General features: G+C 40.9%; 1 protein-coding gene across 6 annotated transcripts in view; it reads left to right on the top strand.

Annotated features, from left to right (window-relative positions):
• Positions 1 to 17,140, top strand: part of nedd4l (NEDD4 like E3 ubiquitin protein ligase) — a 41,441-nt gene that overhangs the window by 14,564 nt on the left and 9,737 nt on the right. For 2 of the 6 annotated variants that reach the window (XM_026173583.1, XM_026173579.1), the window contains 12 exons: positions 4,453 to 4,503; positions 6,781 to 6,842; positions 7,118 to 7,220; positions 8,042 to 8,196; positions 9,053 to 9,188; positions 9,305 to 9,490; positions 9,613 to 9,690; positions 11,179 to 11,235; positions 12,404 to 12,541; positions 13,481 to 13,663; positions 15,680 to 15,877; positions 16,129 to 16,206. In XM_026173583.1, coding sequence (XP_026029368.1) covers positions 4,453 to 4,503; positions 6,781 to 6,842; positions 7,118 to 7,220; positions 8,042 to 8,196; positions 9,053 to 9,188; positions 9,305 to 9,490; positions 9,613 to 9,690; positions 11,179 to 11,235; positions 12,404 to 12,541; positions 13,481 to 13,663; positions 15,680 to 15,877; positions 16,129 to 16,206 — 1,425 coding nt within the window. Of the gene's footprint in view, positions 1 to 3,770; positions 3,807 to 4,452; positions 4,504 to 6,780; positions 6,843 to 7,117; positions 7,221 to 8,041; positions 8,197 to 9,052; positions 9,189 to 9,304; positions 9,491 to 9,612; positions 9,691 to 11,175; positions 11,236 to 12,403; positions 12,542 to 13,480; positions 13,664 to 15,679; positions 15,878 to 16,128; positions 16,207 to 17,140 lie in introns of all 6 variants that reach the window. The other 4 variants (XM_026173582.1, XM_026173577.1, XM_026173581.1 and 1 more) reach the window with 3 other exon arrangements.

The raw sequence follows: 17,140 nt of genomic DNA, 5'->3' as shown, positions 1-17,140 counted from the left end.
AGCCAGTCTAACACATCTAATTTGCAGTGGTTGCTTAAGTACTATTTAACACTAAGAATATAGGCTAGACAGGGAGAGATCCGTGTGGTGCTGATACAGGGTGGTGACTTTCCTGGACCTAAAAATCCCAGACAACCTTGCTGATCTAAATCACACATGCTGCTTTTCTTTCACTTCATAACCAGAACGACTTAAAATCTCACACACGTCAGCCAGTTTAGTTGTGCAAGAAATGGATGAATGGATAATTTGTTCCCATGCACTTGTTGCCTTCCGTTTCACAGAAATGCGACACTGGGGTTTTTGATAATACCCTTAAGTGCAGTCAGCACTCTTTAAGAGCTGGCTGTGTCTATTTTTAGTTTACCTCGAGCGTGTTTGTTGGTTTTGAAAGCAGGCAAGCGGCATGTCTTCTCCAGTTCTTGGCTGGTATGGATGTGAATCGTTGCAGCTGCTCAGCAGGCGATTAAGAACTAACATGTCAGTGCAGCCCAAACAATGATCAAAAAGTTTCACAAGCAGCGTCGGTTTCCTCAAAGCCTGAAATCTTTTGGTGTTGCTCTCCAGTCTTATGCATATGTCCAACTCTGGTGCTAGAATGCTATAATCAGTGTATCGAGTTACCCAAATTGCTGTTTATTTATTAAACTTTTAAATACTTTCGATGTAGAACGTTTTAGATGTTTCTTTTAAGCTATTTTTTAAATGGCACTTTGGAGTTGTAAACTCAATTTTTAGCCTAAAATTAAATATAGTCGATTTTGAAATTAAATGATAGGGCCGTCATTGACTGTTTGAGGTTTACACCAGCAGGATGTAGGTTTATCATGAGATGTTTAGCTCCAGGAAGGACCGCCTAAACAGGAAGGTATTTGCTCATATCATGTTTTAGTTCATCTGACCAAACCACTGATTTCATTCATCTGAGTCAACCCCCCCCAAAACCCCAAAGATTCCCCCGCCACAAACCAGATTGGTTATTTGTAAAAGTAGAAACATGCTTTTTTTTTCCTTTTGGAGCTAGCCTCAAGTGGCCACTCCAGGAACTGCAGTTTTTTGCATTTAATCATCAGCTTGAGTTTATTGCACCTCATCGGTTTCTGCTTGCTTGTATGTGTAGAAGTTGTGACCAGTCGGCTAAAGAATATCTCTTCCCACTCAGTTTGACTGAGCTTAGTCTGCATCCAGGCAGATACTGTGATGCACAGTCCTGCCAGTGACTTCGCATTATTCAGGTGATGAAAAAGGAGATGCCAAGATGCAGTAGCAAAGGTGATGATGAAAAGGGCAAGGGTGGTGTTGATATAGACAATCTAGGTTTGGATAAAAAAAAAAAGAAAGAAAACGTTTTCAGATCTAGTGGGAAAAATTAACCTCTTCCTTCGCCCCTCATGGTAGTGATGTGAGACTCCATGGCATCCTGTTTCTCAAGCAACGAGGAAGTCCCCAATTAGACCATAATGACAGGTCTTCCCCAACTGATTGCCTGGAGTTGGATTGCCCCTTTTTAAAACTGGGCTTGGGATGACGTGTGTGTGTGTGTTTGTGTGTGCGCACACCAGATGGACTAGCTGCAAATGGCTATGCCTCCGTGCCATGCCCTCGTTACAGCCCTGCCTTAGTACCCCTCGGTTTCCATTCATTGAGAGCTCCTGGAGGCCAGTAGGCTGGCTATATTTACCTGAGGCAAGATTGTGGACGAGTGGGGTGAGGGCACACTTTTTATTTTGGTCCGATAGCATGTAAGAGGCATTCAAATCACTTGTGTTGCGAAGGGCTTTTCTCTGACAGCGTGGACTTCTCTGAATTGCATGGTATTGTAATACAGTTGTGTCAGCAGGGAGACTGTTGAGAAGGTGAGACAGCCTTTTTAAACCTCAGTGCCAGCCTGGACTTGCTCCAGATTGCCCTTTGTTGTAAACACCCTGTCACCATCTTGTCATCATCTTCCTGTAGCTTCATAGCATTTCCAGTTCTTAGCACTTTAGCTGCTTTCCTATAGTCTTGAAAGATTGGAGTGTGTTTAGGAATGACAATAGATTAGGTTTTTACTCGTTCATTACATGTGAATTGAAGTGAAGAGCAAAATATCCTATAAACATTGGCCATGAAAGCCGCTGTCTGGGTGCTTTTGCTTGTTGGATTTAATTACAGGGTCAGAGAGAGATGTTGCTGCAGGCGACATTTAGGGTTTTATTTTTTTTTTAAATTTTATTTCATTTTATCATTTTTTTGGTGCTGTGAGAACCACAAAATCATTTGTAATCCACAGATGTTGCAGTGGTATTTCAGCACAAATCTCTGAAATGGTTATATTCTCATCCAAACTTGCCAGAGTAAAATTAGAAGCGTGTGAAAAGCAATTGTTTCGGTGACCTACTCGTGTTCAGTTTTCAAACTTTTTTGGGCTAGCTTCCTCTTTTTTTTTTCCTTTTTTTTTTTTTTTTTTTCTCATACCTCAAGCCACCCCTCTTTGTCCACCCGTACTTCCTTCTGTTGGTCTTTGGTCGCACTCTCAGAGTGTAACCTGGTCCTGGGAGGCAGTTGCAGACTCAAATCTGACCTCTTAATGACTCTGTAATTAAATCCAACTCCGTATATAAGGTCAGAGCTGAAATGCTTGTTTTGGTTAGTGACATTTAAAAAAAACAACAACAAAACAGGTTTGCCTGCAGAAGGTGTTGTTTTCCATGTGATAATATCATTGCAATTGCTTATATCATACACTGGAAGTGACAGTGCTACTGCTGTTTATGTGATCATGTGGTAAAAGAGTTGTGGTTATGCTGTGGTCAAGTTTGCTTTTGATGCTCTCTCGAACTTGGAGGAATCTTATGTCGGACTGCTTTAAATGAGTTATGTTAACAGTAAGTGAATCGTTTAGTTTGGTTGGTTTAGAAATTGAAAGCATGCATTGCGGTAATTTGCACAGTAGTGACTCCTGTTTTCCAAGAAGGGCTCATTTACAGTGTGTTATTCAGTGGAGGTGGGTGGACGTGCGAGGATGAGTGACTTCACATACGTTCGTGTGTGTGTGTGCTTACATGCCTGTGCGTTAATCAGTCATCATTTTTATGTGACTCATTTGTAACCTTTTCACTACTGAATTCCAGCTCGGTTAACTGTGGTGGGAGCCCAGTGCAGTTACTCCACAGCTCTTTTTTTCTTTTGTTTATCAGAATAAGCTGGTGTTTTGGTTTGTTTTTTGTTTTAAATCTTTAAACACCTTAACCTCAAATCAGTGTGAAAAAATCCTTTCCAGGCCATGCAGTCTATTCTGTAGAGGCTTAAATTCTGCTTGTTCTTATTCTTCATCCAGAGGTATAATACTGTTTTCAGAACTAAGTCAGTTTTTGATTTTTATTCCTTCTGAAAACTTTTTTTTTTTTTTTTGCTGATTTCAAGTTAAGTAGCCATAAATATCACATTTTACTGTCAGAATAAGCATATATATACAGTGTTCCCCACACTTAATTTACCTGGAATTTGTGGCACGTGTGAAAGTTGTGGAAACAATGTTGAAAATGTCCTCTGTTGTACATTAACAATAATCAGTCTTTAAAGTAGAAAACAGACTGAAGGTTTTTTTAATTTAATTTTTTGTAATTGTGGTGAGTGGGAGAGCGTATAATTGACAGTCAGTAGGTTTTTTTTTGTTGCACTACTGTAGTTGTCTTTGCGTAAATCTGTCACTGCATCATTCAACCCAGCTTGTGTGTCAATCAGTTAGTTTATGCCTGTTGTCTAAATCAGTTGTGTCCTACACACAGGCTACTTCCAAGAATGGGCTTTTCCATCTCGGACAGGTAATCCATACTCTGTAACGGACAAATCTATGGGCCTCTTAAATTTCAGACACAAACCTTCCCTGTTTTAAATTTTTCCTTGTGGTCACATCTGCCCTTCTCTCCCTCTGTCCAGCTGATTTGGCTTTTATCTGGTGGCTGTAGATGTTTTTTTCCTTGCTGGGATCGCAGGTTTTTCTCCCATAAAGTGTTGCAAAAGGCCTGTCCATAAATAAATCTCGCTCTGAACCTTCTGTCTGGACACATGTGGAAATCTGTCCTGATTGATAGAGAAGCTGATCTTAAATCATAACTAATCAAGTGCAATTGTTTTCAGTAAGACCGCGTGGAAATACTTGAACAGTTTTTCTTTACTGCCTTTAAACTTTAGATTCTCAGGTTTCCACATGTGTTCACAAATTAGGCTGGAGGTCACTGTATTTCTGGATGGGGCTGTCCATGAAATGAACTTCTTTTTGCCTTTCTTTCCACCTGTCTTTAATACATACAAAATGCTGCTGGATAATCTGGTGATTTTTACCTCAACATTGTGGTTTTCCCTTCATTATCCCTAATGATACTTCGGGCTTTTCACAGACACACTCAAACAAAAAGTCATTCTTTTTGAATTTCAGCTTCTAAATGTGACCTTTTTCTTTCCCTCTAGACTAGAGATGATTTCCTGGGGCAAGTTGATGTTCCTCTCAGTCATCTGCCAGTAAGTTATTTACATCTCTGCTGTCATTTATTTACGTCTGTATGTGTGTAAAGCTTGAGTGCGTGTGGACACTCTGGCTGGTTTAGCACTGTTTTGAATGCTCAGCTGTTTCTTATCTACAATTTTGCTGTTCCTGATTAACCTCTGTGAAGGTCAGGGAGGGAGTTTGTTTGTGTTTTCCCATCTTGAGTGTGAGAACGTGCTAGTCACAGGTAATGCTTCTGTTGTGATTAAACAGCGCTCTCTGTATTAGAAAGGGAAAGCGGGCTGTCTAGCATGTAAACACACAACATCGACCTGCAGAATCAGGGTGCTTGGGAATTTTTACAGTTGAGGTCTGATGCAAGCACAAGCCATTCTCACACCTGCAACTGTTCAGCTGGACTGGACAAGAAATGTTTGTTTTTTTTTTTGGTTGTTGTTGTTTTTAAAACCTTCTTAAGTAGTAAGTCGGTGTGATGCAAGAGTAAACCAGGTAGTTGTCTCGCGTCTGATGTCCTTCTGTCCTCTGCATACTCTGCACAGAGAACACGTTTGAAGTTGCTTCTTGTGAAAATGGCAAAACTGAGTAGAGCTCTTATGTGCAAAAGGCTTAAGAGACCTACAAATCATCCTGAAGCAGCAGCACCTCTGCACATTTGGGAGCTTTGCTGCCAGCTTGGTTGTGGCTCCCTAAAGTTCTGTCTTAGTTGTCGACCTTAAAAGCCTATCAGTAAAAGTTTTTGGGGTTAATTATTAATGCCCTATTTGGGTCCCACAGGCCCAGGAAATTATTAGCAGATAAAAGCTTACAGCTGAGTCACGTTGAGAGTTGAAGCCTTGGGACAACATGGATAATATTTAGTCCTGATGTGACTTATGCTAAAAAAACAAAACAAACCAAGGCTTGTTTTTAATTAATAGTTACTGGGCATAACTTAGTCATGTCTCCTTTCTCCGTAATAGCTTCTTGTAAATGTCCTTTTACTTTTCATGAAACAGGACATGAATACTGACTCATCAGAGTCCATCTGGTAGCTACATTTTCCTTATGGAACCGTGACCTCCTCTTAGCAAATAACAGGACAACGCCATTCCTCTTTTTCTTGGTCGTCTGTATTTAAGCAGGCTCCACACTCAACTACCTCTTTTTACCGGGCTCTGTGTTGTATGTGGTGAGACCAGATAAATAAAAGCACGTGAGGTCTGAAAGTTTAGCAAATCAAAAACCATGTATGATTGGAATTTCCCCTTTAAAGTCATCTGCTTTTGCACCTCTGGACTTCTTGCAGTGCTGCTGCTAATTTTAGATGGGACCGTGAAACTGCCAGGACATCCAGACTACTGTGCATTTCTGTCTCAAACTGAGCTGACGTTTGTAGTAAGGATTATCATCAGGCTGATGAGAACTAATCTCCGGAGATTCTCAACTTGGAGACCGAACAGTGTTTTCATTGAAAGGGTGTTGATGTTCAAGGTTAGGACAGCAGCTTAGGTAGTGAGCTCGTTGGTCGTTTTTGCCACATTCACAGTTTGCTCCACTGAGGCCAGATTTAGGTCTATGAGTCCATAATGACCTCAAACTATGGGTGACCAGTCATTATAAACAACTTGAACTGTGCACCATCTTATTCGCTACTCACCTGACTCATCAGAGTTGCCTCCCTGTGACTTTAACCTCTTCAGATTGGAGGAGGACAGAGTGGAGCTCCATGGACTGAAAAGTGTCTGCAGAACTTGCTTTAGTCCACAAGGAAAACATCCTAAATGAGAGCTTGATTGATAAAATTAATATTAGATATTATTTTATGTTAATACTGCCCCTAATATTTTGACTTGGAATTTTGTTCCAATCTATTTCATATTCCTGCTTTGAGGAGCCCCACCTAATATTTTGAGACCAGTGTTTTGACTGTAATTGAGGTCCATTATTTGGAAACTTGACACTGGTACTTTTCACACATGTTCTTTTTCCTTTTACAAAACTTTCCAGCATTTTCTTTTAAATATGAAAACTGACTTTTGGCCTCAGCGGTATCTCACAGGGCATTATGCGATGAGCAGCCAGCACGGACTGGTTTGGCCCTGTCAGAGAGCGGTGTGAGATTGCTGTGAATTACAAAAGGCTGCTCAATATGTAACAGGAGAAGCTCAGGATTGCATAATGATCCTGGGATGTCTGTGCAGAGGGTTGTACCCTCTGTTGAAAGCTGGCGACTGTGATATTCTGATATCGCAACATGTGTATTTGCTTGTGTTCACTTAAATGCCGTCAGCAAAAACCTCCTCTATTTGCAGACAGAGGATCCTGCCATGGAGCGGCCCTACACGTTTAAAGACTTCCTGTTGCGGCCAAGAAGGTCAGTTTTGGCTTTGTTTGATATAAAATGAGAAAACGTAGATGGCAAATAGTAGCTGCTTTTTTGTGTCTGTCTAGTTTGCCCCCTGTTAGCAAGTGGAGTAGACAGTGACACATTATTAAAGTTAGATCTTGGTTCACAACACTGTCTAGACTCTGGCCATATTGGAGTCTAGACAACGATAACTTCATGCGGCTGTCAGCTAAATACTGAACTTGGAATTCCAACTAGGACTAATGAGCAGGAAGTATTTAAAGCAGATGTTTTCCTTTCAGTCACAAGTCCAGGGTGAAGGGTTACCTGCGTCTGAAGATGGCCTATCTGCCCAAACAAGGAGGTCATGAGGAGGAGGGGGGAGACATGAGGGAGGAGGCTGAGGTAAGGTCTAATCCTCTGTTGTTAGTATAAACTGCTGACTTTGCATTACCTAAGACATTCTTTGGACTGTTTTTTCCACAATAAAAGCAAACCAGATTCTACTGTTATTCCTTTCTGCCACATGAAGGCAACATAGTTCTAAGCTTGAAAGTGAATGTCCCACTGTGAACCAAAAGTAATGTGAGAGCATCTTTCTTTTTTCTTTTATTATTTCTCTGAGAATTTGGGAAGCCGCTCACTGCCAGCATCTGGTAAAAGTCTTTTCCAGGTCAGGGTCTGGAAAAAACATTTACAATGTGGCCTGTTATTTGGAGAAAATTGAGCTTTTCCTACTTTAATATGTGTTCTTGGATGTGTGGAAGAGAGCTAGAGAGCGAAAGCCTTCACAGATAAGATGACATTTAGCAGCCAAAGCGTGAAAGCTTAAATGGCACCCCTCGTGTTCATACTGCAAAAAATTTCCCTTCCCCCCCGACTGTCTGTATTTCTTTTTTCTTTTTCATTGTATTAAAGCCTCATTACTAATGCTTATTTTCTCCTTTGTAGTAGCTCTTTTTTCTGCCTACGTATTAAATTAAGCGTAAAATTGCCAACACTACGAGTGAGATTGTTGCTTAAACATCAGCTCCGTCTTGGATTGTAGGCATAGATACACCTGCCTGCTGGCAGCTATGAAACACAGGCATTAAGTAAATGTTTAGTAAAACATGAAAACAAAAAAAAAACAGCAGAAAAATATAACCAGCTAAATCTTTAATGTACTTCTTTCTGATCTTTGGCTTAAACCTACCATACTACCCTTCAACCATACTGTCTTTCAGGGTTGGGATGAGTCTGCTGACTCAGGCTCCCAGCGACCCCAGCAGCTGCTGCCTCCTTTGCCTCAAGGCTGGGAGGAAAAAGTGGACAACCTGGGACGCACCTACTACGTAAACCACAACAACCGCACTACACAGTGGAAACGGCCTTCCAACGTGTACGCCTGATCTCGCACTAATACAGCCTCGAACTTTTCACATGTCACTGTTGGTTTTTATACATGAAAAAAATCACAGTGTTAAAGTCTGAGGATTTTTGCCCATGTACTGCAAGCTTAGTGAGGAAATACTCTTCAAAAATATTATTTAAGATGTTTTTGTTTTGTTTTTTTTAACATCAAAACAACTGGCATCGGCCACAGTTATTCCTATTTGTAGACGTTACACTCCTTTAAAAATTTATAATTGGACATTTTAAAATATACACAAATTCCCTCTCTATACACACAATAATGCCATATTCCATGTCTCCACTTAATTGGGAAATTATTATTATTAATTATATAGATATATTAAAAAGAAAAAATGAATTACAATATTTTTAAAAAGTTCAATTTTTGAGCTTTATCACTTTTTCTGCTAAAAACTAAATAAGTGCACACAGGGTAAAAACAAGCCCCTTAGCTTTGCACAAAACTGAAGACAGAAGAATGGACTGAATGTCAGTAATCTAATGTGTTTGTCCTTGGCTAGCCTTCTGACTTAGCTTTATATTTAGGAGACAGATAGAAGAAATGCTTTTAACCTTCTGAGGTAGCTCTTAGCAGTAAAATGAAAGAGCATATCGCTCGTCAAAGTAATCCTTCAACAAAGTACACGCGGTTGACAAAACATGATGGACATATTTTATATCATCAATATTCTGAGCACACCTGATAGACTGTAAATTGTTGTTGAAATAACTAAATATAACAGTGTTTGGCTCTTGTTACTAAATAATCCTGCACAGGAGAATTAATTCATGATTATTAACTTTTGGTTTCCATTCATATTTTCTCACCAAATCTCTCTCAGAGACGTGATTTCAGAGATTGAGAGTGACAATCAACAGCGGCAAATCCATCAGGAAGCCCACCGCGTTTTCCGATCAAGGCGCCACATCAGTGAAGACCTGGAGAACGAGCACCTGGAGCCCAGGGACTTGGATAATGTGAGGGGGGGGGGGGAAAGAGCAGTCCACTCACGCACACTTAAACTCATCTACAGTGGTATATTTCCAAAAGATCTGTGTTACATCAAGATTTTGTCTCTTTGTTGTGCCGGTAGTCTTGGGAGCTCATCACAGAAGAGGATAACGACAGCTTGGCTCAATCTCTGCCCGGTCCCTCCTCCGTTTTGACACCACAGCACACACCAACACCCATCACCCAGGAGTTCTCAGAAGACTTAAATCTGAGGCTGTCGCTGACTCCCGATACAAACGGCGAAGTGCCAGGGCCCAGCTCTGCTTTGGTGAGACTGGAGAACCGTTAATTTTCCATTGTCAAAAACCTGGACCTGGTGTAAATGTAGGCAGCCAAACAAGAGGCAGCGCTGGCAGCGGCGTTTATTCTCTCTTTGCTTCCTTTGAACAGAGCCAGCTGTCAAACAGACTCCGTTCCTCAAGTATGACGGATGGCGTCAGTGATCAGGCCCAGGCTCCTCCTCTTACGGTACATATTTCTAAAGCCACAAACCCTTCCTCCAGCTTTTTCTACTTTCCTTCTCTTTCTGTGTTGTCTAAGCAGGTTGCTAATGTCTCATTTACCTCCTCCTCGTGGATGTGTCTGTCCTGTTAGTTTACCACATGCTAAATCACCTTTCTTGCTCCTCTTGCATTTCAACCTCCAGCAGATGCTACTACCCACCTCACCCTTTGTTTCTTCCCTGCTTCAACTGTACCACTTATTCTACTTACTTTACTTTTTGTCTCTCTAGGGTTACCACACCTCTTCGTCTCTCATCACTACTCTTTGTGATTCACATTCCACTGTGTTTGATTTGTTACGTCTCACCAGAATCATGATTCCACTTAAAAACTCTGAGACAAAAAAGTAAGATTAAGAAGTGCACCAAGGTTCCCCTGGAGTCCTGAGTCATGGCGTCAGCTGGGATTCAGCTTAACAAACTGTCACAAGATCTGAGTCAGATGTTTGTCCAGTCACACAGCTGCGACACAGCAGTGAGCTTTAGCATTGTTAAGAAGAAGTGACAGTACAGGTGCTCGTGTCTTTCTTTCCCTTCTATGATACGTTTCTCAGAACTGGACGACTGTTTAGAAACCATTAGAGGGGGGGGGGAGCATTTGTTTGAGGTCTATACAAGGATTAATGTTTTCCTGTGGGCGTAGTGAGCAACCACAGGAAATCCCCCCCCCCCCCCCCCCTTCTATTTCATTATCTTTTTCTTTTGTCAATTTGACTGTAATATACTTTAAAATACGTCATTAACTTAATAGGAGGATATGAGGTAGCTTTAATTTGACGGTACAGATTTAAAATTGTTCCCATATTTTAGTTTTCTATTTGTTTTGGCAGTAGTAGCTATTAAATTGCTTTATAAAAGGCTGCTGTTGGAGGACTGATATTGTTTATGTACTTCTGTGTAAGCAGAACAACACCTAGTTGCATATCTGCGTTTAAAACGGAGAAACAAAACGTGTACATGAAAGAAAATACATTTTCTTTCATTTTTTTCCTTCAAAATTTGATTGTTTTGTTAAGGCTGGTTCCTTTTTCCACCTTCAGCACTGTAAATCACTTACCTGCTTGCACATTTTCAGGACGCACCTGTTTCTGGTTGAAATTAAAGATGCTGCACATTGAATGGAGGGGGGAAAATCTGTTTTCCAAAGGTTATTGATTGCACAGGGATGATACTTCTTTTTGTCCCCCTCTTGCCAATCACAGCAGCCGTTTGCTTCACTCTGTGTCCTGTGTCCTTGCTGTTCAGTCACTGCGCTCTTAGGCCCATAACCAAAAGATTCTCTCGTCTTTCTGCCACTCCTCACCTCCTCTGAGAATGAATTTTCCCCCCTTTTGTCCACTCAGTTTTCCTCTTTCAGCCTTCGCTTGTGCCCACACTTGGCTCTTAACTTACACCCTTAAAACATAACCTATTGTGAACTAAAGACCCTCTTCCATGTTGTCTACCACCAGCAGAGTTCCCAGTCCAGAAGAACGAGAGCTCAAACAGTCTCAGGTGGTGAGGAGCCTATGGTAATATCTCAGTTTATGCACAGCACTATGTAGGATGGGACTGTCACCCGACTAGTTTTGTGAATGACTTCTAATCCTGCACTCAGTTAGAGCTTACTCATTAGGAAGATTTCCTCATTGTTACACCAGTGTTGCTTTCCAGTAAAGTCCTGTACGAGCATATGCTGAGCAGGGCAGTGTGATCAAGAAAATGATATCACAATAGAGTCACATTTTAGGTCAAGACTAAAGCCATGTAGCTGTTTCTTGGCAGCTATGCAAGGGAGTAATATTCATTTAAATCCCATTTTTCACAGCGTGAAATCACTTTGCAAATTCAGCGAAGTACAAACTTACAAGAAATGCTTGCGTGCATTTTAAATTATTTTTGCAGTGTAGAAAATAATACAGCTTTTTTTCAGTTCCTGTGGACCAGGAAAGCCTAAACAGCACTGTTACTTATTAATTTATTGACAGGAACATTATTTTATTCCCCTAAAAATCAGATCATATGCCAAATGATGATCTGTACTTTATAAAATCATCAAAAAACAGATTGCCCCTTTCACACTACACATACTTCATAATGGACGCAAACAGCTTAATGGTAAATGGTAAATGGCCTGTATTTATATAGCGCTTTACTAGTCCCTAAGAACCCCAAAGCGCTTTACATATCCAGTCATCCACCCATTCACACACACATTCACACACTAAAGCAATTACTTTTGAACACATTAGAAACATAAATCATCATGATTAGCACATAGCTTAAAAACCTGTCTTTTCTTTATTCTCTTATTGTGATCTGCAGCGTTAGATCAGAAGTTGTCTGTTATATGTGTGTGTTTCTGTGTTTGTTGTGTTTTGACCAAGAACTGACAGCCTAGCTGTAAATAACGAATGCCACTGATCAGTCATTGATAACGAGCCATGACGCTGCATCGTAAAATGTTGCCAGTGTTCAGCCATGCTGTCTGTGTAATACATCACCAGATTATGCTGTGATTATTTGGTTGACACTCTGTAATGTTTATGCTGGAAATGGTTAATAGCTCACTTAGTTGGATTGTAATAATCTATTCCCTGCAACCTCAATATAAAATATTAGAGCCCCTCCACTTGTCTAAATGTACTAGTCTGTACTGATTAGCCATATTTGCTTTGCTCTCTCTCTGCACTTGGCCAGTCTCCCTCGTCGACTGCTTACACCTTGACCACCCCTGGCCTGCCCCCTGGATGGGAGGAGAGGAAGGACGCCAAGGGAAGAACTTATTACGTCAACCATAACAACCGCACCACTACATGGACTAGGCCAGTTGTGCAGGTACAGCAGGTCTGAAGTGTAGCTGTCGGGCTGGCTGGACCGTAACCCGGCCCCATGATTCTTCACCTGTGTGTTGGATCTCTTCCCACTCTATTCCCCCTCCTGTGTTTCTCCTTTTCTCTGTGTACAAGAGTGAAAGAAAAAGAGAGAGAGCTTTTAAATGTCAAAGTTCTGCGTTGTTTTGTTTCCTACTTTGTCCAACTTTTACTGTGCGTCTTCCTTCTCTTGTCTAGCATTTTGTGTAACACAAGGATGAAGTTCAACTGTGTATTGGTCACGTGTTTCTAAACCCTGGCATGGGACCGCAACCACTACTCTTCCCTCCCTCCTCCCATTTCCACTCCATTTTTCCACCCTGCCTTTCTGTCTGCAAGCGAGGCAGCCCCACGTAAGCAGTGCTCACAGAGAGACAGAGGGGACTGGGTGTATGTTTAATGCTCTCCTTTGAAATCCACCCTTGCATTTGTGCCTTTTTATGGTCAACTCTGTAACTCTGTGACTGTATTATAAATGTCATAGTCTCCTCATTCTCTGATCCTCATCTGTTTTCTTAAGTACTCGGAAGGAGAGGCAAATCTATCAAATAATTCCTCTGTGTTTGCTCTGAAGTTATACCCCGCTGTAAATGTGGGCTGTACCTCCCACCTCATCTAGGGGTGAAAGTTATGTGGTAATCTCACTATTTCAAACCTTTGTCATTGTTTTCTAGTTGGACATAAAATCCTATTGTTGTTTTGTTTGTGGCCCTGAAATGACCCCTGCCTTTGAGATTTTAGTGGCTTATTTCCCAAGGAAAACAAAGCCTGCATCCAGACCTTTCCAGTGCAGAAAAGCATGCTTCTCAAAGAGACTTTCTTTTTATTTTTTATTTTTGGCAAACGGCATGGCATGCTTGATTTCTTCCCAACCTAACCTCAAAAGTGCTGTTCTCACTGACAGCTGACTGAAGATGGCGCCAGCACCTCAGCAGCAGCAGCAGCATCAGGAGGAGCCTCAGCCCTGGCACCTGCATCCACCCCTTCCTCCTCCTCCAATGCCTCCAACAACCACCTCCATGAGCCCCAAGTCCGACGACCTCGTAGCCTCAGCTCCCCTACTGTCACCCTTTCCACCCCCTTGGAGGTGAGAATTAGCCACCTGTACTGTCCCTCTCCACCATCATTCCCATCTCATTTTCCTCTACATACTTGAGGACCACCTATTTCTGTCCTACCTTCCTGAATCTTTACCCTCTTGTCCTTTCTTGCCATGTGCTCCAAATGACTAAATCGTGATCTTCACTTTCTCACACTTCTGCCTGTTCCTTCTAAAGATTAACATTTCCACCTGTTAGCTCTCCTCTTTTCAGGTTGCTGCTTTTGTCTTCTCCTCATTGCCAAACTTAATGAAATCTTCTCAAGTGTTGTTGGGATCTCTCCATTAATGACAGTTTTCTTTTTTCATATTGCTCTTACTTTCTCCTCATTAATGAAAGTTGAGCTCATGACTGTGTACTAAAGGACCTTGCAGCTAAACACTGATTAGATGAATAATATGATCCGAGCTTTCCTTAAGCACCTTGATTCACGCTATGGTTTAAAAGAATAATAGCATGAACCTGGTGTGGTAAATCTAAGATGGCTAAATTACTTAAATTGATAATGGGCCCCTAATGATGTCATTTGTTAAAATAAAACTAGGGACATACAAGTGAAGGAGTGGGAAAACTATTAAATAAAGACTGTTTTGGTAACGCAATGGCCAATCGGTTTTATTTGGGAAGGCGTGACAAATTGTAAATAAGGAACTTAAGGAAGGCTGTGTCAATATTACTGTGTGTTTGCACAAGTTTTTATAATCAAATAAGACCGCATTCAAGGCTAATTCATTCTCCGATGCTACTCTATGCTAACAAAACATCAAAGGTCTAACTAAAGTAACAAAGCACACAGAAAGCTTAATAGACATCTGTCTTTCTGCCAAGGAGATTTTATGTAGCCAATCCGTGTACATTCCTGGTGTTTGACTCATCTAGTGGACAGATTAAATATTAGCTTTTTTCATTACTGCTTTTTAATAACCTGAATGTTAACGACCAATAGCAATTCATAGAGTCATCTTGCCGCCTCAATGTTACGTTGTTCCCAACATTATGCTTTATATGACTGCTTTCTCTCACTCATTGGTCAGAGGGTGTTAATATTCACACAGCATAAGTGGTTAATGCGTTAGCCGTATAACACCTTGGTAAAATATTGAAATTTCTACTTCACATTTTAATGTGGTTTTTTTTTTTTTTTTAAGCTGCAGGCTACATCATGCAGATAACCTTTGAGGTTGTCAATTTAATTGCATCGCATTAATTTGCACGTACATTTTTTCCTCAACCTAAATTATGCACTACGAATGCAAATGTAAGTCTGATCAACACGTTTGTAGAAATGCATGATCTCATCTAGTGCTTCTGCAGCCTTTTAATGGCTTCGTTCGGTGGCGAAGATGCTACCTAGGGAACAGACCTGAACAAGGTTTAATTAAAGTGTGTGCGAGTATTGTGGAAGTAAAAGGAAGCGAAATAGTCGCAGCAGATTGTTGTAATTATAACTTGCAGGGGATGTGGTTAATTAATGCACTCTTCTCTCTTGTTTGAAAGAAGAAAAAAAAAAAAAGGTCAATCAGTGATGATTACTGCTATTAAAAAAAAAAAATTATCTGATGCAGGGACACTTTTTAGTCTGGACGACATAAGGAGCTTTTACCAGAGATGTTCACTTTCCTGTATATAAATAGTTTCAGGTATTATGTTGTAATTAGGTTTCCTTTTAGCCTTGACAGAAAGCTCTGTTACCAGATTTAGATTAATGAGTTCTGCTGGATTTAAAGTAAACATTTGTTAGTTGTTCTTGTACTTCTTCAGTATCTAGGTAACCAAGAGAGAGCAAGAGAAGTCTTACGCATTATCTGGGAAGGGTGATAAATCAGATGTGTGTGACATTTTCATTTACAGGTTGATGGAGTAAACAGAATCCGAACAGAATCAACTTTTGGAGTGTCCGTTTAAGTTTCGATATGTATCCTTATTTTATCATGAAATGGGAGATAACATTACATGACATTTATTTATTTATTAATTTCATATCACTCCCCCCCCCCCCCCAGGGAGCCAACAACATTCAGGTACGGAGGGCTGTGAAAGACACACTTTCTAACCCTCAGTCTCCCCAGCCGTCCCCTTACAGCTCCCCAAAGTCGCAACACAAGACCCAGCAGAGCTTCCTGCCCCCAGGATGGGAGATGAGAATAGCTCCAAACGGACGGCCTTTCTTCATCGACCACAACAGCAGGACCACCACCTGGGTGAGCTAGCACATTGCTGTTTAGGGATGAAGAAAAAACACTCTGTGATTTTAATCTAGTGATTAGAAAATGTGGGGCAGTAGTTAGTGTTGGTCTTTTAGTGACATCTGGTGGTGGTAAGGTCAATTTTATGTACACTGACAGAGCTGCTTTTTTAACTTTAATATAGAGAACAAAGTGCACGTTTAGAGTTTGTTGTGCTTTTTCCAGTATAATTGTTTACTTTCCTGTCTTTCACTGCTGACAATCAGGAGGATCCCAGGTTGAAATATCCGGTCCATATGAGGAATAAGAACTCAATGGAGCCTGGTGACCTTGGCCCTCTTCCTGTAAGTACAATTACTATAAGACTAAGTAGATATTTAACTTTTGGCCTGCAATGGAGATGGAAAAACAACCTCATGAATCACAAAGACTACATACCTTTGTGCACTCATCATTAGCAATATGTACTCCGTCTTTAATGTGTGTGTAACAACTCTGCTCTTCTGGAGCAGTACAACCATGTAGTCTTAGCTAAAGTAGAATCAAGCCAACATATTAATTGGCTTTTTGTGTTATGGTGCATGTTGTAATCGGCATGTGATTGGTCTGTTTATGTTTAAAATTAAAATATGAAAGAAATTACTTTGACAGTAAAATATGAAACTTCATGTGTTCATGTGATTGGACTCCATTACACATTTCCATTTTTAGTCCTGTAAGAACAGAAGCTGTTTGTGTGAAGCTTAGCCAAGAGGGTCTGGGGACTGTAATAACCTTATTAGGAGGTGAAACCTTCCCTGGAAGTGGGCAAAATGTTACTGTAGCTAGATGTAGTATTAATAATAAGAATATTACTAATGACAGTAATAATAAAAAAGCTTTATGGGTTTGTACAACTCACAGGCTTGTGTGGTGTGTGTGCATGTGTGTATGTGTTCTCTCTCCCCCTTTCTCTTTTCTCTTCATTCTGATGGATCTAATGTATGCTTCTTCTACACCTGGCCATGTCTGTTTGGCAGAACCTACCAGAGGAGGTTGGTTGGTGCCTCCCTCCCTCTGCCTGCCTACCTGTCTGGTCCAGTCCAGTCTGGTCAAATGCCTGCAGACAGCTTTCTGTTTTCTTTTTTCTTTTTTTTCTCCTCTTCTCTCTTTCTTTCTTTCAATCTTTTCTTTTTTCATGACCAGCATGGGTGGATTGTCGCTCTACCTCCTTGGTATTTTACCCCACTTCCTCTCTCTGTGTGCAGCCTCCTTGCACCACTGCCGCTCCTTCTGTTA

The sequence above is a fragment of the Astatotilapia calliptera genome, chromosome 7, assembly GCF_900246225.1.
Source record: "Astatotilapia calliptera chromosome 7, fAstCal1.2, whole genome shotgun sequence".
Taxonomy (NCBI): Eukaryota; Metazoa; Chordata; class Actinopteri; order Cichliformes; family Cichlidae; genus Astatotilapia; species Astatotilapia calliptera.
The sequence above is the reverse complement of the archived record's forward strand: the minus strand, read 5'-3'. Positions and strand labels throughout refer to the sequence as shown.